Source organism: Suricata suricatta, chromosome 17, assembly GCF_006229205.1.
Source record: "Suricata suricatta isolate VVHF042 chromosome 17, meerkat_22Aug2017_6uvM2_HiC, whole genome shotgun sequence".
Taxonomy (NCBI): domain Eukaryota; kingdom Metazoa; phylum Chordata; class Mammalia; order Carnivora; family Herpestidae; genus Suricata; species Suricata suricatta.
In genome coordinates this window covers 2840857-2861039 of record NC_043716.1, presented here as the reverse complement: position 1 = coordinate 2861039, position 20183 = coordinate 2840857, and the positions used below count along the sequence as shown (strand labels likewise).

At 58.3% G+C, this 20183-nt stretch overlaps 1 protein-coding gene across 6 annotated transcripts in view; it reads left to right on the top strand.

Moving 5' to 3' along the window:
• MYH10 (myosin heavy chain 10) overlaps positions 1-20183 on the top strand; it is a 114651-nt gene that overhangs the window by 74932 nt on the left and 19536 nt on the right. For all 6 annotated transcript variants that reach the window (XM_029929161.1, XM_029929158.1, XM_029929160.1 and 3 more), the window contains 12 exons: positions 2876-3069; positions 3155-3276; positions 5202-5271; positions 5358-5518; positions 8516-8624; positions 8765-8896; positions 9594-9800; positions 13027-13164; positions 13731-13854; positions 15327-15498; positions 16696-16908; positions 19461-19605. In XM_029929161.1, the coding sequence (XP_029785021.1) occupies positions 2876-3069; positions 3155-3276; positions 5202-5271; positions 5358-5518; positions 8516-8624; positions 8765-8896; positions 9594-9800; positions 13027-13164; positions 13731-13854; positions 15327-15498; positions 16696-16908; positions 19461-19605 (1787 nt within the window). The remainder of the gene's footprint in view (positions 1-2875; positions 3070-3154; positions 3277-5201; positions 5272-5357; positions 5519-8515; positions 8625-8764; positions 8897-9593; positions 9801-13026; positions 13165-13730; positions 13855-15326; positions 15499-16695; positions 16909-19460; positions 19606-20183) is intronic.

The following is a 20183-nucleotide window of genomic DNA, read 5'->3' as shown; positions in this document are numbered from 1 at the left end:
CAGTGGCAGGCGTTTCTGACTCAGGCCTGAGCCCTGCATCACCGCTCCACTCCCGGGCAGAGGGACCCAGACTGTGGCCTACAGGCTGTAGAAGTGGAACAGTTAGAAGCATAGGAACAGGTTACTTGTTGAGTTGGGTCTCCCAGAAATACCCATTAACCACCGCCCTGGGAACAAAGGCCAATGCAGGAAGCACTGGGGGTGGCAGCAGGAGGGCAGAGGGGGGCCGGAGCCAGCAGGAGGTCACTGCGGAGTCCAGGTGAGCAGCGGGCGCCGAAACTGGGCCCTGGGACAGAGGAACGGACGGAAGACACGTCGAGGTTTGGCTCGCCCAGTCGAGGTGAGCGGCTGGTGTGAGGACAGTCGAGGTGACTCCTGGTAGCCGGAGGGCCCTTCTGCTCGGGAGGCAGAGAGGAGCGAAGGGGCAGACGGTGCGCCCGAGAACTTGCTCCACTGTGGTATCTTGACCTCTTCCCCTCCTGCTTCCGGCTGCTTCTCCTCGTCCTCCTGTCTGCTTCTTCTCTCTCCCCAGCTTGGCCCCCCCTCCTGGGCACCCGCCCTGGGGTGGCCCATCCAGTCCCAGAACAGCGCCCACGCCTCTAGTGCAGACCGCTGTGTCCGGGGGCATCTCGTCTCGGGCACCCCAGAGTCGCAGGGTCTGGTTCTCCCCCATTCTCCAGGGGCACCGCCAGCCTCTCAGCTGCTCAAGCCAGACTCCCAGGACTGGCTCTTGACTGGTCTCTGCCATATTTCCCACGTCGGTTTTGCGGTCAGAGCAAGTCCGTTCTACCGCCAAGAGATGTCCAGAGTGTCCCTCTCGCGCCCTGCCCCCTCGGTAATCTCGGTTCAGCTAACCTCCCGCCACAGCGTCACCTCTCTGCTGACCCCTCCCCACCTCCTGTCTGGGGCCACGGGGGCGCCCCAGATCTCTCTGCCCGAGCTTCTTTCACATCGGCCACCCCCAGGCCTTCACCCGTGCTGTTCCCACTGCCTGGAACCGTCTGCTCTCCGCCGGCTCATTCTTCCTTCAGGCGTGAAACAGAATTGCTTCCGAGAGAGCTCTAGCCACCCATCTCCCTCGTAGCACCTTGCTCTTTCTTTTCAACGCTTGTCTCTCGAGGGGTGACCGTAAATGTACTTAACATCTGCTTCATTTAGTCACTTAGCTACGTGTCCAGGCTGTGATGGACCAGACACCCTGCTCGGTATGAGGGGTGCAGGCTCACGAGCGTGTGTGGGAGGCAGAAGAGAAACAGGTGTTTGGGGACTGGTGCCAGGTGGTCATGTAGAGCTAGTTCAAGTGGTGGAGGAGGTCACCCGGGATGAGAATATGCCTTGGGAAATGCAAGCGGAGCAGAGTACGCCTCTGTTGGCATAGTGCCTTGTGCCGAGCGTGTTTCCAGGGTGAGCGGAGTTCGGACCCCTGCCTGTGCCGTGGCGCTCAGGATGACAAGAGGGGTCAGCGGTGGGACCAGAGTAGCTGTAGAGGTAGGTAGAGGCCCGGAGGAGGTGGCATGCAGAGAGGCCAGGGGTGGAGAGTGCTTTCAGAGGCCACCGTGATGGCCCACGGGCAGATGTATCAAAGTCAAGGTCAGGTGGACACTGCAGCACCCGGCAGGGGCAGGTGGGGGTACCAGAAGCCAGCCGGCAGCCCAGGGGGTGGGAGGTTAATGGAAAGCCCGAGGTGTAAGCATGAACTCTTCTAGGAAGAAGCTTGGCTCTGAGGAGCTGGGTGGGTGGCACAACAGAGTCAAGGGAAGTTCACGGTCGGTTCCGTGGTGTGTGCCGGGCTGGGCGCTGTTTTCCGCTGGAACAAGTGAGGAGGGACAGGTTGGAGACACAGGAAAGAGAGGTGGATGGTAAACAGACTTTGGGGCACTGGCGGGCGTGGCTTTGACCCCGGCTTCCGAGAGCGGCGGCTCTGCTTTGCAGACCTGCGTGGGCTGCAGGTGAACCGACCTTTCTCGGTGTCCGGTTCCATAAAAGCCTCACTGGAGGCGGAGACTCGAGTGCAGGTCTGGGGAACAAACCGCGGGAGCGGAGGGGCCCCAGGAGCAAACGGCGTTAGAGGGACGGCTCGGTGGGTGTTGTCCATGCCCTTGAGACCTTCCAGAAGTGTGTTTCAGGTAGCTAACAGTCGCCTTAAACAAGAGTGTTTTATGTGCCAGGTGTGCTGGCAGCCGCCCTGTGCTTCGAAGGGTCAGGGCCAAGTGGGTCCTGGCACCTGTCAGCTGCAGGCGCCAGAGCGAACCTTCTAGAAGTTTCACTATCCCTGCTCTCAGCTTGTCCGGCTCCTTCTAGCTGTGCCTTCTCCCTTTTCAAAAGCACACTCGTGCCTGGAGGACAGAGCCAGAGCCCGCGCCACCCCCCACCCCAGCACCTGGACTGACGTAAACCACTGCAATGATTGTAACTGAGAATCTGATGGCTAAGAGGACAGGACTCTGCTCCCTGACCCCTGGGTGCCACCACTCACGGACGGGCTCCAAGCCCGGGCTCGTCATCGTAAGCCGCTTCCTGATAGGCCACGGCACCCGCTTGTGTATCAATAATGCCAGCAGCGATCTCGCATTTCCAAGCGGTAGTGGATGTGACAGGCAGGATGTCCCACAGATGGCGCATCCTGAGGCCAGCGCAGTGGGAGGCACCTGCTGGGACGTGGTAGGGGGCTGTCCGGGCACTGATTCCCTGCCATGGGAGCGTGTGGCTGTTCCACGGCTTGTGCGGTGTCTAGATACGCTGACTGCCTTCCCTCTACGGCATCTCCTCATCTGTCCCCACAAAGCTTGTGCTGCTGCACTGTCACTGTGTCTTTTCTCGGCCCGAGAAACCGTTCGCCTCAGCTCACTGTCCCCTTCTCTCTTCTCTTCACCAGTGGACCGCATCGTGGGCCTGGACCAAGTTACTGGCATGACGGAGACGGCATTCGGCTCTGCGTACAAAACCAAGAAGGGCATGTTCCGCACGGTGGGGCAGCTCTACAAGGAGTCCCTCACCAAGCTGATGGCCACGCTCCGAAACACCAACCCCAACTTCGTCCGCTGCATCATCCCGAATCACGAGAAGCGGGTGCGTGCCAGGCGGGCCGGAGGCTGGGGTGCAGAAGCGCCTGGGTCAGGGTGGAAGCACGAAAGTCTCGTTCCCTCGACTTTAGGCTGGAAAACTGGACCCGCATCTGGTGTTGGACCAGCTGCGCTGCAACGGCGTCCTGGAGGGGATCCGCATCTGCCGCCAGGGCTTCCCCAACCGGATCGTCTTCCAGGAGTTCAGACAGAGGTACGGCGGCACCTTGTCCCAGGACGTGTCACGTTCCGGACGGCGAGGTCACAAGAAGTGCTTCCCAGTGCATGATTTCGGTCTTACTTTCATGCAGGAAAGGGATCATCCATTACTACCTTTATTATTGCCCGAGAACACTGAGTGCCTTCTCTAGAGAGCTGACGTGCCCGGAGGTGCTGTGGGTGCTCGGAAGGCTCATTCCAGGCTGTGCAGGGGAAACCCCGAGGCTGGGGACTGGCTGTGCACTCGTGCACACGGCTCTCCTGAACATTGACACGTCATTCCTTCTTCACTGGTGTTTTAAACTGTCTGAGTAAAGGGGCACCTGGGTGGCTCAGTCATTTGAGCATTTGACTTCGACTGAAGTCATGATCTCACGGTTCGTGGGTTCAAGCCCCACATCAGGCTCCGTGCTGACAGCCCTGTCTCCTTCTCTGTCTTCCCCTCCCGTACTCACACTTTGTCTCTGAAAAATAAGCATTAAAAAAAAAACAGAACAAAAAAATAAAATTAACGAGTAAGGTTTGTTCCTTTAGGAAATGTTGAGAATACAAGAGAACTCAAAAAGCAAATAAAAATCACCCAGGAGTGAGTCTTGAAAACGTTTTAAGATATTTCTTTCCATCTTCTTTCAATGACTGTACCTGGGTAGGTATGTTTATGTGCACACGCGTGTGTGTTTTTTTACCAGGTACACTCCTGTACACTCAGGTCTGTGTGCTGCTGATCCAGGGTGGGGGTGGGATCATTAGAAAAGGATTACGGACAAGAAAAGGTAGACCAGGAGAAGTGGGTGCTCTCAAAATGAATGAAACCACGAGAGACTGTTAAATTGTGTATTTCTGTCATTTGCTTTTTCCTTTTTCTCCTGGAAATCAGATTTTCGATGATGGCAGCTGTGGCTGTCCCGTAAGCAACAAGGCTGTGGGTCAGAAAAGGGTGCTTTCTGCCTCTGTTCCAGAGGGAGGCCGGCAGAAAACCTGGTCTAACCTTCACGGGTTTAGGGGAGACCTTTCTGTGGCCCCGGCCATATGATAAACACTGGGTAGAATTTTACTTTTTGTTGACGGGAGAAGAAAGTACCGTAACAGGCGTCCAGAACACAAAGCTGACTGAGGAGGCCAGGATTCACCCTTTATTATAACACACGATGTTTTTTGGTGAAATTCACTCTCGCCGCGGTTTAACCTGCAGAAAGCACGCAGATCTTCACCGTGCAGCCCAGCGAGCGTGTGTGCCCCAGACCAGGCTGTGTGAATGTCACCCCGGGCCTTACTAAGCGGAGCCCGCTGGGTATTGCTCTTGCAGCCTTTCCTGTTCCGTAACAAATGCCTACGAGTCACACGAAAGGAGCCAGAGTTGGCTTGCATTTTAGGCCTGAGAACATTTATGGGGATGTGAAAAAAGACTTTTTTCAAACACTATGCTTTTACTTTTCTGTGGCGCAATTTCTTAAAACTGGCGTTCATTCTTGGAGGATTAGCCTCGTTCAGTTTGCCGCCTGTCTTAAGACACAGAAGGCAGATCTACAGAAAATCTCAGATTACCCCTCCTGGTCATTTCTTTACCATTAACTTTAACACGATTATCTAGCACAGTCTTGCTCTTAAAGAAACGGAACTCAGAGTTTCTTCTCTCTTTTTTTTTTAATGTTTATTTGAGAGAGAAAGAGTGCGAGTAGGGTGAGGATGGGGGGAGGTTATGAGAGAGAGGGAGACACAGGATCCGAAGCAGGCTCCAGGCTCCGAGCTGTCAGCACAGAGCCCGATGTGGGGCTTGAACTCACCAACTGTGAGATCGTGACCTGAGCCAGAGTCGGACGCTCACCCAATGGAGCTCCCCAGGCGCCGCGGAACTCACAATTAGCAGGTAGACATTTCCACAGATGTTTACAGAAGATTTTTGGGCTGCTTTTGTTACAGATATGAGATCCTAACTCCAAACGCTATTCCTAAGGGTTTCATGGATGGCAAACAGGCTTGTGAGCGAATGGTAAGCTTCCCACGACCTGTCTGGTTTGCAGACCATCCATACGGTCTACCCTGGAACAAGCTGTAAACAGACTCTTCCTCTTTCAGATCCGGGCCCTAGAACTGGACCCAAACCTGTACAGAATCGGACAGAGCAAGATATTTTTCAGAGCTGGCGTGCTGGCGCACTTGGAGGAAGAAAGAGATTTAAAAATCACCGACATCATCATCTTCTTCCAGGCCGTTTGCAGAGGTTACCTGGCCAGAAAGTAAGTGGGTGACCGCGAACCCGACGCTCACGGAGCACAGGCGTGTGCTGCTCTGCAGGGTCCCTGTCCTGTGAGAAGCGTGTTCTCGCGAGACGGGCGTCCAGGTGCACAGAGGAGCGCTCCACCTGAGGGCAGGCCGTCCATGAGGAAACGGGCGCCAAGACAAAACAAGGGGCTTGGGGGTTTCGCTTCGACGTGGGTTCTCAGCGAAGGTTTCTCTGAGGCTGTGAAGTCTCCAGGATGGGAAGGTGCGGGTCCTGGGCAGGCCGGGGTGGGAGAGCCGGAGTGGGAGACCACCATCCCGGCCCGCGGTGGTGACGGAGACAGACTGCGTGCCGGACCCGAGGTCCAGTCAGAAGGGCTTAGGACTGGTGCGGAGCTAGACGCAGCGACCGCGTTTCCTTCGCCTCCTCCCGCAGAAGCCTGGGGCCTGGTGGGGGGTGGGGGGCGGCCCTGTTCTGCAGCCTTCGGTCCACAGCCCGGCGTTCCCGGCTCCGGGCGATGGGCAGCGCGCCGCCCAGACGCCGTCGCAGGGATTTCAGCCAAGCGAGGCGCAGGCAGGGTCTCCGAGTCTTGGCCCACACGGGCCGGAATCCCGGGTAAAAGAGGCGGCCTGGGAAATTGCAGAAGAATGCGGGATGTCGTCAGTGACTCATGCCGGGCCGCGGTGCGCAAGAGGGGCGAAAGGCTTGGATTTTCCATGTCACTGCCTATGGTGTGTCACCCGTTGACAAATACCACTGTCACCGTATCCACTGGTGCACAGGACACCAGAGGCAGCGGGAGTGGGCACAGGCGGGCGCCGTCCTCACACCTGCTCCCACAGCCGGGGCAGTAGCTGTAAATTGTGCAGGCGCATGTGGCTTCCTCCCTGAAACCCGAACCCTGCACACTCACCATCGAGATCCGTAATCAGAAACAAAGATTTCTTTTTTTAATTTCTATAATGTTTATTCATTTTATGAAAGAGACACCAGGCACAAGCCGGGGAGGGTCAAAGAGAGAGGGAGACAGAATCTGAAACAGGCTCCACGTTCCTAGCTGTCAGCACAGAGCTCCGCCCGGGGCTCGAACCCACGAATCATGAGATCATGACCCGAGCCGAAGTCCGACGCCTAACCGATTGAGCCACCCGTGGGACCGAGATCTCCTTATAAGGACTGACAACTAACACGTGTGTGATTGCTACGTAAGGCAGCGTGCTCGTCATCTGCAGCCTCAGAGGAGCCAGACTAGAGCTTGGAAAGAAGCAGAGCAGCGGGTACGGGTCAGAAAGGTAGACATGTGCACCGGAGCCGTGAGCTGGCGGCCGGAGCGCCCTGGAGGCCACCGGCACAAGCAAAGATGGAGGAAACGCGGGGCTGTGGCACGTCAGCCTCTTGGCCCAGGGAGACCGGACGACGTGCTTCAGATGCGGGTCCTGGCGCCCCCGGCGGAGAGAGCAGCGCGCCCAGCAGGCAGCTGGGGGTGGGAACGAGCTGCCTCGTTCAGACAGAGTGACTGGCGTGTTCTTGACTCGCTCCGTTTTCTCCCAGAAGATGCAGAGGCCTCAGGGCGCCGGTCCTCGGTGCGGAGGCTGAGGGATCTCAGCGGCCTTGAAGGAAACTGCAAGGACTGGAAGGCCGGTGCTGTTCTGTGGTGCCAAAACCCACATTTAAAACTGTTGTTTTTGTAGCAGAAACTATTAAAATTAACATTTGGCCAAGCCTGCTCGGCTGGTAGGAACGGAAGGAAGAGGAGCGACGCTGCCGGCAGGTGGAAGGCCGGGGCCCGAGGACATTGCAGCGGCAGGCTGGCTGCACACAAGTCCCCGGCTCCCGGGAGGCGGGTCACAGGGCAGCAGGGGGCAGAGAGCAGCCACCTGTGCCCCGGAGCCGCCGCCTTCCGGTCTCAAGGCCGCCCTGCCTGATTCCAGTGGTGCTGGTTGTTGCTGGAGAGAACAGATACTCCTAGATTTTTCTTATTTTTTCCATTTCCTTCAAGTACTTCTCTTGCCCGGGGCACCCTGGAGCCAGTCTTGCACAGAGTTACGGAAAGGATGCCAGAGGAATAATCACAGATCTAGGGGTGGCCGCTGACTTGTTTGTTCACCCGGCAGACGTGTTTTGAGGGGCCTTGAGCACGCGGCTCCCTGGGTTGGATACTGGACACGGGGGTAGCTGGGCCATGCTCCTGGCTCCTCTGGTTGGGAAGATGGCCACATTTGTATACAGAGTGCCGCTCGGGGCTGCCACAAGGCGAAGGAAGCCACGAGGTCCCCCCAGTGACCTAGTTTTCAGTAGGTGGTGGTCCCTAGGGGCGCGCAGCACCCAAGGCGATACAGACCTGTCTGCAGGAGAGGTTATGGGGGCGGAGCCAGAGTCCTGGGCCACAGGGAGCACGGAGTAGGACCTCAGGAGCCTGTGGGTCCCCAAAGTGCCATGGTCAGTAGTAAGATCAGTCACCTACTAGGAGGAGGGGCAGGATAGTGACCTTGGTTGGGAGTCTGGGCTTCAGAAAGGGAGCTCTGTTCCTGAATGCGAGTGAGACATTGAACATACCCAAGGAAGGATAATCAGAAAGGAGGGCCAGGGTCGCTGGCCACTAAAGACAGCACAGGGTAGTGGGAAAGCCCTGACCTGGTGACGAGGAGGCCGGGGCTCGAGAGGCATCTGTGTGTCCTGGAGGGATGTGTCCTGGCCTCTTGGGCCTCTGTCTGTGAATGAGAGGCATCAGCTCGATGGCACGGGTCCTTCCAGCTTCAGAACGCTGCAGAAGGGAGGCAGGGGGGTGCGGAGAGGGGGGAGATGAGGCTGGAATGAGGCGCTTTATCTGCCAGGTCAGAAGGAAAGGTCACGATCAGGTGCACCGGCAAGGGGAGCATGAGGCACCTGGGGTCACGCTATCCTCCCTGCCCCGGAGAGGAGGGGCCTGGGCCCATGGTGGAAGGGGGCGCTCAGGGCAGCGTCTGTGAGGAAGGCAGCAGCCCTCGGAACATGTTTTCTCCCTGTGGCTCAGGGCCTTTGCCAAGAAGCAGCAGCAGCTGAGCGCCCTCAAGGTCCTGCAGCGGAACTGCGCCGCCTACCTGAAGCTCCGGCACTGGCAGTGGTGGCGCGTCTTCACCAGGGTGGGCCTGGGGCGGGGCCTGACGGGGGCGGGGCCGGGATGGGGGGGGTCTGGCGGGGGCGGGGCCTGGCAGGGAAGGGGCCCAGGCCCTTTAAGCTGTCCAGGCCCTGTGGCACTGATGTGAGGGTCCCCCCGCCTCAGGTGAAGCCGCTCCTACAAGTGACCCGCCAAGAGGAGGAGCTTCAGGCCAAGGACGAAGAGCTGCTGAAGGTGAAGGAGAAGCAGACAAAGGTGGAGAGCGAGCTGGAGGAGATGGAACGCAAGCATCAGCAGGTGCGCCAGCGCCCTCACGGGGAGCCCACCCGTCCTGCGGCCACGGCCTCTGGGCTCACGTGTAGACGGCAGGCCGCCTCCCCTCCCGCGGTTTTGCTTCGGCCTCTCTCAGACACTCTGGGTGTCCCATTTGCCCCCAGGCATGCGGTCCTGACCCCTGCGTCCCATGGGACTCCTGCAGGGTCCCCTTCCTCGGACAGCTCACAATAGCCTCGAAAGTCAGGACGAGACCAAGCAAGGCCACCCGGGTCCTGGGTCGGGGAGGCTTCAGACCCCAGGCAGAGACTCGGGAGGCGTGTGTGGGCGACTGTCACACGGCTGTAGGGTTCAGGGCCCGAGAGAGTAACGATGAAGGTCAGGAGTATCCCTTGACCCCAGACGTTCGAGCAAGCTCTTCCCTCCGCCTCTGCCGGTCACCTTAACAGAAGAACGGGAGGCCCTCAAGTAGCGGAGTTTTCTGGGTGTTACTCAGGATAGCCCGAGACAACAGAAACCAGCGGAAATGCTGTCGTCCAGCTCACTTTGCCGTAAAGAATGCTCGAACGTTTTGCCAGTTCACAGATTTTTAAGCCCCCACGTCTTTGGTGACCGGCACCGGCCCCTGGAGTCCCAGTGCCTGGTCCCGGTGCCTGGCCCCAGTGTCCGCGGCGGGGGGCGTGGGGGCCAGTGACCGCGCTGACGCTGCTTGTGGCTGCAGCTCCTGGAGGAGAAGAACATCCTGGCGGAGCAGCTGCAGGCGGAGACGGAGCTCTTCGCCGAGGCGGAGGAGATGAGGGCCAGGCTGGCGGCGAAGAAGCAGGAGCTGGAGGAGATCCTCCATGACCTGGAGTCCAGGGTCGAAGAGGAGGAGGAGAGAAACCAGATCCTCCAAAATGAGAAGAAGAAGATGCAAGCGCACATTCAGGTACGTGGGGTCGTCTCCGTTCGCAGCCTGTTCTGGGTTTCCCGGGCGGACCTGCTGAGCGAGCGAGTAGAAGCTGTGGGTTTGCATCGTGGGTCCCCGTCCCAGGTCGTGCCCTTAAGAGATGCCCACCGTTGGGGGCGCCTGGGGGCTCAGTCCGTGTGGCGTCCGACTCCATCTCAGCTCAGGGCGTGATCTCCCGGTGCGTGAGTTCGAGCCCCGCATCCGGCTCTGCACTAACGGTTGGAGCCTGCTTGGGATTCTCTCTCTTTCCCTCTGCCCCTCCCCTGCTTTCCGCTCACACTTTCTCTCTCAAACTTAAAAAATTAAAAAGCTGTCTAGCACTAGAAGCACACACGTAATCGATTCTGTCCGAGCCTGTACCTGTCTGAGGTGCTGTCTCCCGGTGTGCACAGCGATGCAGCGTAGGAACGTCACAGGGCCTGAAACGCTTGGTAGGGGACCCCGTTTGTCCTTCGTGTTGTCACTAATGATGCACTGCTCACGCCGTTCACTAGACAGGCATCTGTTCGGGGGGGTTTGGTTCCTAAGAAGGGCTCGGCCCCGACATGGGGTGGCCAGGAATCCCCATGAAACACTCAGCCCCTCCCGGGGTTACCGTCGTAGGGGGCACCGGCCGTCCTCCGTGGGGCGCTGACACACGCTGCAGCCGGTGCGCACTCTGCCCAAAGCCCAGGACGCTCCTCCTCTTCTCCTCCTCGTCCTCCACACCCAGCCTCCCGAGTGTATTCTCAAGTGTCTCGGCGTCCGTGTCTCGGCCACTGTTGCTTCATGGGTCCGGCACCAGACTTGTGTCCAGGTCTCTTCGATTTTTTCTCCCCACCCAGTAGCTTACTTTGGCAAAGCTCACACAAGTCTGGACGATTCTCAAATCCGCATAAGATCTCACATTATTTCCTTGGCAAAGACCATGTGCCATAAATCATCTGGACACTTTTCCATCATTCAAGGCACCCAGCTTTCCAGCACCTCCTGATGGGTTAGCGGACCATCACGAGACCTGTAAAAAGTGCGCTCTAATCCAGCACTTGTAGTTCTGGGACTTTATTCTAAGCCTAAGTCGATGCAAGCCATCTAATTCTTGAACGGTCCGGATTGTCAAGCCTCGCCAGCTCCGTGCAGCTGCAAGTAGAAAGAGGTTTCCTCTCGCGAGTCCCTAGTGCACTACTAAGGGGTGCGCCGTAAGATCGACGTAAAAACGCTTGTCTGCGCCTGACGGATTTACGGGCCTGGTTTTATACGGGACCACGCAGAGACCCGGAGTTTCCACCAGCAGCAGTGCACGCTCCTTGGTGGTGTTGTCATCCACAGTTGGGACTTCCTCTTTAAGAGGATGCGCTCACGGGAGAAATAACGTGCGTTCGTGTGGGGGAAGGGCACCAGCGTCCCTCCCCTGCCGTGTCCCCAGCCCTGCTTGCTCGCGGTGCAGCTGTGACCCCCTCGCGTGAGATGCCTGTGTTTCGTGGGCGTGCAGACGGACAGATCTCTCCTGCGAGAGCAGTTTGTGTTCGGCTTTGCTTGTTCGGTGCTTTCTTTCCTCACGGTCTCTAGTCGACTCCTTTGGAGCTTCTCAGGGTGCTGACAGTGTTCTGAATTTATCTCATTTTGTGACATCAAAGTTCATTCGGACACATTCTAAAAATATTGATGGTAATAGGTTTTTTGTTGCTGTTTTTCCCTTTTCCTCCGAGGAAATTCTATCCAGAGTCAGAATGCCAGAGGTCCCACTGCCCCATGCGGCCCCTGGGGGAACTCAGCCTCGTTGGTCCCTCCTCTGTCTTGTGTGACGTGTGAGGCTTTGAGGGACTTCTGATCTGTACCTTTTTCAACCAAAACAACTGGAGTGGTTTCTGGCTTGATTTGAAGATGAAGTTCCTAATTACAACTCAGTAAACAATTATTGTAGAAAAGCTGGGGACACGGCTCCTCTGGCCTCCTGCCTCCCTTCACCACTATTCCTGCTGCTGGCCTGTATTTGTCTAAGCAGATATACCCGGATTCACGTAGGAGTTGAAATTACACTGAATGTACTGTTCTGTTCCTTGCTTTTGTGAATTAAGGAGCGTGCGGTGCTGGGACGCACCCGACCAAATCCAGACTCTGGGAAAGAAACTGTACGACAGGTGACCAAATAAATGGCGAGGGAGGGAGGCAGAGCGTCTCTTGAGGTTTAGGAGTTACAGTATGTGAACTGTACTTAGATTCCAATTGAAACAAACAAATTTTTTTTAAGTTTATTTTGAGAGAGAGAATCCCAAGGGTCCATGCTGTCAGCACAGAGCCCTACGTGGGGCTGGAACCCACGAACTGTGAGATCATGACCTGAGCCGAGAGCAAGAGTCGGACGCTAAAGACACTGAGCCCCCCAGGCACCCCAAGAATGTGTCTAGGCAGTTTTATATCTTTTAGAGATACAGCCTGAAGGTTTCACAGTCAGGCACAGGATAACCTGAGAGCGAAGGAGGAGTGTGGAGGCAGAGAGGACGCTGGTGGGGCTCCGACGCTTGTCCGAGCCGGGCCGACAGAGGCGTCCTGCGGGCTCGCTGTGCCGCTGGCAGTCTCCACGACGAAGCGTCCATCTCTTGCAAGGGATCCATTCCTGATTCGGCCACGATAGATTGTGTGAACGGGCCGTTCACGGAGGTGTCCGCACAGCTCTGCTCCGTGGCGTACATGCTCATTACACATGGCGAGGCGGGTAGGACACCGCGAGAAGTGTGCTTGACCTCAGAAAGCTGCACACGCCACACATGGGTGACATGCTCACGCGGCGAGAGGCAGGCTTGTGGCGAGACCACGCCTCTCACGAGTGTGAATCTTAATCCCAATGTTCCTCCCCTCACAAACACACCTGCTACTGAGCAAGAGATTTAGTGGCACGGTCACCGTTCCTCGGTATTATAAATGACTCTTCTGTGAACAGCCCATCTGTGGCTGTGTCCCAAGGTGGCTGGTTTAAAGCAATGCCCGTTGTCAGCGCTCACAGGCCTCTGCCACGCTGGCTTCCAGGACAGACCCGCTGGCCTCAGCCTGTGGTGGGTGCAGACGTCCGCTGCTCCTCGCCGTGCTTCACGCTTGCAGAAACGCCCCTGCCACTCGGAAAACGAAAAATCAGTGTTTCGATTCCCTGTGTGCTCATCTGGGGGGACCGTGTGGTAGCCTCTCGCGGAGGACGGGGGGCAGCTGACTGTGCGCTCTGCTCCCCCAGGACCTGGAAGAGCAGCTGGACGAGGAGGAGGGCGCCCGCCAGAAACTGCAGCTGGAGAAGGTGACGGCGGAGGCCAAGATCAAGAAGATGGAGGAGGAGATCCTGCTTCTCGAGGACCAAAACTCCAAGTTTATCAAAGTAAGAGACCGTTTGAGTTGATTTAGGGGGCGCCCGGCTGGCCCAGCGGGTAGAGCTGGAGACGCCTGATCTCAGGGTTGCGAGGTCAATCCCCACGTTGGGCAAGGAGCCTCCTTAAAAAGTGGGTTTTAGAATATGGGAATCTGTATGTTGATAGACTCACCAAGAGGCACTTCCGTCAGGAAATTCTCGAGAATTGAGGTTCATTTACTTACTTCTCCATCTAAGGCTCGGCTTCTATAGATTTCAAAGGAAACTATTTAATTTTTTAAGTTTTGGGACCAAATAGCCTTCTGATCCTTCAGCTGTTGAACACGCACGTGTGGTATGCATCGGTCCCCCCTCGGCGACCACGTACCGGGCACTCACGGCTTCACGCCACGCCGGCTGCGGGACCCTGGGGCCTGCCGGGGGAGGCGGGGGGAGCCTGTGCGAGTGAACCTCCCATCTCTCGGGAGCAGTCGGAGCCTCTGGGGCCCTCGGTGCCACCAGCCCCTTTCCTGAGCGACACCAGACCCCACACGGGGTCCTGCGTGTGTTCGCTGAGGCAGTGACTTTGTGCTCAGGAAAAGAAACTCCTGGAGGACCGCGTCGCGGAGTGCTCTTCTCAGCTGGCTGAGGAGGAGGAGAAGGCCAAGAACTTGACCAAAATCAGGAATAAGCAAGAAGTGATGATCTCGGACTTAGAAGGTCAGTGCTTGGGGTCAGAGAGACGTAGCCTGGGCATGGGCGCGCTGAGATTTTACTTAAATCGGAACACGCGGTAACAGAAAACGAGTGTGCCAGTTACTCATTGGTTTGGGGTCAATTAAAACAAACAGGTGTGTTTTGAGTTGTTACCTGCCGCCTGGTCCCCAAGTATTCGTGGTGGGGTGGCGCTAATCTCAACTTTCTTTCTGTGAAGTCCCCCAGCGGGGCTCGAAGTCTGAGTCACAGAGGCCAGCGAACTTTGTGTTTAACAGCTGTGTGAGTGCGCGCAGGGTTCACGTCACAAAGGGCCCGATCGCTACTGTCACAGAAAGTGTCAAGGACCGGGAACCCGCGGAGGGGACCCGCGTGGGACGAAGACAGCTAAAGCTGTGTTGGGACGTCTCAGGACACTTACAGGGTAGATCCTGGCTTTCTGCACAGGAAACCGGAAAGAGGGTAGAGGCCGCCAGAGGCGTCGACGCGTCTGCCGTGTCGGCAGCATGTGGCTCTCGATGCCCGGCCGTGACGTGTCCCTACAGCACCTGCGGGGCCGTGGCCCCCCCTTCCCAGGGCAGAGAAAATGAGAGGCTTTTTCAAAACCTATTTCAGGGGCGCCTGGGTAGCTCCATCTGTTAAGCTTCCGGCTTCGGCTCAGGTCATGATCTCATGGATCGTGGGTTCAAGCCCCGCATCGGGCTCTGTGCTGATAGCTAGCTCAGAGCCTGGAGCCTGCTTCACATTCTGTGTCTCCCTCTCTCTCTGACCCTCCCCTGCTCACCCTGTCTCTCAAAAATAAATTTAAAATAAATTTTTTAAAAAACACCTATTTCGGGTCTTGTGGTCTCGCTGTTGCTTAGCACAGACGAGAGAGGATGCCGGTGGGAGATATTTTCATAACCTTCTTTGCCAGCACGTAGCTCTTCCGCTCGGGGAGAGTGCAGGGCACGCGTGCCTGTGGGTTCTCGGCCAGGTGATCGGCCCCTGGTGCCCAGTCCCCTCTTCCCCACACGCTGGCTCTGCTGGAGGACAGCCCTGGAAAGGGAAGGATCGCACTAGACCGTGACACCTGCCCCCACTTGATCCTCTGTCTCAGTGCCCGGGAGCGGGAGTCCTGGCTCCCGCCAGGGACTCCCAGTGAAGGGGGATGGGGCTCGGGCCACGCTGCCCTTTCCTCTCCTGAGCCCCTCTGCAAACCTGGGCCCGGCGATGGCTGGGGCTCCCTTCCTGTGAAGTGACACCCTTAGAGTCCACCTAGTGTCTTCCTTAAAATCCCATCCACCCACTGGCTGCCCTCGCCTGCGACTTGAGCTCCGGGGGCTTCCAGTGACGGAGCTGCAGGCACGGCCGTGTCAAGGCGGTGGCCGTTCTTCAGTGAAGCAGCGTGTGTTCAGCTTCTGTCCATTTATCTTTTGAATCTGTTCATACGGCCTATCGCTTGTCAGTTAACAAGCCACTTGGCCCTTGCCTTTCAGAACGCTTAAAGAAGGAAGAAAAGACCCGTCAGGAGCTGGAAAAGGCCAAGAGAAAACTCGACGGAGAGACGACCGACCTGCAGGACCAGATCGCAGAGCTGCAGGCGCAGATCGACGAGCTCAAGGTCCAGCTAGCCAAGAAGGAGGAAGAGCTGCAGGGCGCACTGGCCAGGTCCGTGCCCCACACGCGGCCTCGAGGGGCCCGTGAATGCACGCCATGCGCCCCACAGAGTGGCTGGGTCTGGGCTCGGCCAGCAACCCCAGGGCAGGGACGCCCAGTCTCCTTGCGGGTGTGACGGAAGAGCGTGAAAAGGCTGGGAGCCCACCGTCGGTGTTCACGCCTAAGAATCGTTAGTCACCGAAGCCCCTGGAGACCCCCCACCCCCTCAGGAGAAGTCCTATTAGCACACCAAACACTTGGTTTCTGAACGTTAGAGAATAATTCACAGCGTGCATTAGAAGTGGAGGGGAAGCCGCTTTTCAGAAATGATTCTCCACCAGGGGCGCCCGGGGGGCTCAGTCAGTTGAGGATCCGACTTTTGATTTTGCTCAGTCATGATCTCACAGTTCGTGAGTTCGAGCCCCCCATCAGGCTCTGTGCTGACAGCGTGGAGCCAGCTTGGGCTTCTCTCTCTCTTCCCCTCCTCACTTTCATAACAAATAAACATGAAAAAAAGAAAGAAAAATGAACCCTCCCCTCCCCCCTGCTCATGGCATGATTTGCTAGTGAGCTCTAAACCATTTTAAAATGGAAGTCACACATACCAAATACATTTATATCTAATCCTTCTTCCTAAAGAAGAGCTATTTGGTTACATGGTCTGTCCCAGAGCTTAAGGTTCAATTTATAGTGTATTGTAATCGAGTAAATCTCATAACAGAACTTCTTTCCTGCCTTCCGGCACAGTTGGTCACACTCTGGCCAGACATTCTACTTTCTCTCTTCGAGGCGAGAGCTGGCGTTCTGGGTTCCTGTCCCCCGCCCCCAGTGTCCCAGCTCCTCCAGTCAGAGAATCTGCCACCACTGAGCTGACGTAGGCCCAGCAGGTGGGCAGGCGGCAGGTCCCCTGCTGAGTTCCAGGAAGGTGTTCAGATTTGCTGCCTCCATGTAGGCTGGCCGGCCGGCCGCCCTGAGCAGGTTCTCATGATAGCGTTTTACTTGGGAGCGGGTTTTGTCACATTCTGGTCACTAAAATGAGCTTGTCCATCCTTCTAATGGAGGAGGCAGCGCTCTGCAGAGGGGGCTGGGTCCCATCTGGTCCTGGCTCCGGGCCGTCAGATCACTGCCCCGGGCGGAGGGGCGCGGGGCGGCCGGGCTCACGAGACTCCGGCCGCTGGCTGAGCGCTCTCGCGCCGGGCGTTGTGACAGGGGTGACGACGAGACGCTGCACAAGAACAACGCGCTCAAGGCGGTGCGCGAGCTGCAGGCCCAGATCGCCGAGCTGCAGGAGGACTTCGAGTCTGAGAAGGCCTCGCGCAACAAGGCGGAGAAGCAGAAGCGGGACCTGAGTGAGGAGCTGGAGGCCCTGAAGACGGAGCTGGAGGACACGCTGGACACCACGGCGGCCCAGCAGGAGCTCCGGTGAGCGGCGGCGGGCCCGGTGTGGGTGGACGCGCCGTGGGCGTGCCAGCGCCCTTGGGACCCGGGGTTTTCCTCTGGTTGTCACTGTATCTCTCCCTCCTGGAAATGATGGCCCGGGAGCAGGGACAGAATCGCCTCAGTCAGAAGCAAACCCGCGTCCAGTGGGGGAGGGATGGCGGGGGCAGAAGGACCTGCAGACGGAGGTGTGTGGGCCAGGAAGGGAACACCCAGGGACAGAAGTCTACAGGCAGGACCCAGGGCAGGTGCACAGAGAGCTGGGAGAAGGTCTGTACGCAGATCGGTTCAGACCGAGAGGATCAGAGAGGCAGGTGGGTCACACAGAATGGGAGGTGCTGTGTGACAGGCGAGCCCGCAGCCCAGCGCAGGCACGACGAGGGGCCCAGGCCCGCTCAGTCTGGGGAGAGGCCAGGCCTCGGCGTGCCCGCCCCCAGAAGGGCACGGAGAGCCGGGGGGCCGGCCGCGCGGGGACTGACTCGGCCCCTGCGGGCACACGGTCTTATTCTCACATGAGCCATGGGGTTGTGACCCCCAGACTGCCGCCTTGGCCTCTTCCTGACCGTCCATTCCCTCAAGACTCCGGCTGCCAGGGGTGCGAGGGGCTGGGAGAGGTGGCTGGCAGTGTGCAAGCATAGACGTGAGTGTGCGTGCACACGTGTGCACACACTCCTCTCTGCTGGCTGTGCGCGCACGCACACACACCCCCAGCTGCTCCACGGTGTCCTCGCTCTGAGGTGGCAGCCAAGGTAAGGCCTGGAATGAACGCTTGTGAAGACGGTGTGGTCAGGGAGGGAGGGAAGGACCAGCATGTGCTCACCTGGGGGCGTGGACCTGGGCCGAGGGACGTCCCGGGTCCGAGAGTGAGGCGGCTGTCAGATAGTGGGGGTCAGGGGGCGCTCGGTAACGGAGGGGCAGAGGTGGGGAGCCTCACGGCGTGTCTGGGGCTTCGCCCGTGAACGCGGAACACCGCAGCAGGGACAGCAGGTCTCTCTGCAGAGAGAGCCGGAGCCCAGGTGAGCCGGGCGGGCTCAGGCCTCCTACCCCTCTCAGAGCGGCTCTGCCGGCCACCGGGTCAAGCCCTGGCCTTCTCTGCACGATGTCTGCTTTTAAAAATCGAAACGGGGGCGCCGGGTGGTGCAGTCAGGTAAACGTCTAACTTCGGCTCCACTTGGGTCATGATCTCACAATCGGTGAGTTCAAGCCCCACATCGGGCTCTGTGCTGACAGCTCAAAGCCTGGAGCCTGCTTCAGATTCTGTGTCTCCCTCTCTCTCTCTGCCCCCGCTCACACTCTGTCTCAAAATTAACATCAAAAAATTTTTTTAATCTGGAAACCACTGAACTAGACCTGTTGAAACATCAGTCCTCAGCTGATCTTTTCACTATGGTAGCAGAAGAGGCTCTGATCATGTCTTTCATTCAACGCTTGCTAAATAAATACACATGCACACTTGTTAAAACCACGGACAGACTCACATGTAGCACTCGGGGGTGCTGCTCTGTGAAGACTGATCGCCCGCAGCTCCGGGGTGTCAGTGCTGGTGTGAGCTGCTCTGGCTGAGGACGACCCCCCTTCAGCCCCCCCCACCATGTGGTGTTTCCCAGGGTCCGTGTGAAAGTAACCAGACTCGGCAGACTCTCTGTGCGACTTTCCGTGAAAGACTAAAGGCAGTTGGGTGGTTGAGCCTGGAGGGGGGCTCCATGCAGGAGTTCGGAACACAACCATCCACCCAAAGGGCCGGGCCTGCTAGCGGGAGAGACACTATTGCTTGTGAAAGCTGACGGCACGGCTCCTTCACGGGGCCAAAGTACCCGGACGTGGTGTCTGGCCTGGCTGGGCTGGCTCTTGTGCCCGGCAACCTCCCTGTTCTACTGAGTCCTTCCCCTGGGGGACACTCGGCGACGGGGCCCCACCAGGCCAGGCCCGGTGAGACCGGCTGCCTGTGAGCACAGGTCAGGGGAGGAGGGTGTGCCCAGAGCCGGCCGCCCTGTGATGCGGCCTCCCCGACCCTTAGCCCCAGCTTTCCCAGCTGCAGCAAGTGGCTGGCCATCTGGCCTTAACCAGTGCCTGCCCCACCGGGGGCCTGATGGCCCAGCACCGTCTGGAGGCAGCAGGGACGAGCACTGACTATACGTCACACAGGAGGGCCAGGGGAGCGCGCTCGCTCTGGAGGGACCCCCAGTGTCCCAGCGGACACGCAGCTCTCCGGCACCTAGTGGGTCAGAGAGTCATCAAAGGAATTGATGGGGTATCTTTTTCGTGACAATGGCAACACCTCGAGTGTACTGAGGGCCATTCTAGGCCGGGGCCTGTGCTCAGTGGTTCCCACGTGCAACCCTCACGACAGCCTCGTGAGACAAGGGTTGTCGTGACCCTCGTGCTGGGGCTGCAGCAGCCATGGTCGAGAGCTAACGTGCGGGGTCCTGGAGCCAGCCGAGATCCCGGCCGTGTCTGTCTGCACCGCATGCTGATCGTGTTCTAAGTCGGTCCACCGGCCGGCTCTGAGCTGCTTTCCCTACAATGTGTCTGTCCAGCACCAAACGGGAACAAGAGGTGGCGGAGCTGAAGAAGGCTCTGGAGGAAGAGACCAGGAACCACGAGGCTCAAATCCAGGACATGCGACAGAGACACGCCACGGCCCTGGAGGAGCTCTCGGAGCAGCTGGAGCAGGCTAAGAGGGTAAGAGGAGGGCGCGCGGCCCCTGTCCTGCAGAGTCAGCCGGGGACGCCTGCCCTCCAGTCGGTGCTGACCGGGCACGGCCAGCAGCCCGTGGGGCGCCGTGTACCCCGAGCGGCCGCAGGCCCTTGGTTGTTTTTTCAATAACCGAATGGATCCAACTGCCGTCTCAAATCCCGTTCCTCCCGCGGCTGCCCCCCCCCACTGCCCCCTCTCCTCTGGCGGCCAAGCTCAAAACCCTTGACGCTCTGCGGCCTGTCATCTGCTGCCAGCCAGTCCCTAGGCCCGGCGGGTGTTTCACATGTCCCCGACCCTTCCCTCCCTCGTGGTCCCCTGCCTCCGGCCCGTCTCAAGCTGTCATTTCACTGCCCCCATGCTCCAGGCTCACCCAGGCTTCCATCCTGACCACACGGCATCTCATCCCCCCTCCGACTCCCGGGAGACGAGACTCCCGTCACCCTTCCTTTGAGCCTCCTGCTCCCACTCAGGGGCCCCTGTCTTCCGCGGGTCCACGTGCACGCTCGCCGGATGGACGCTGCATGGACGACCACATCCGTGTGTGTGTGTCCGTCACTGTGCTC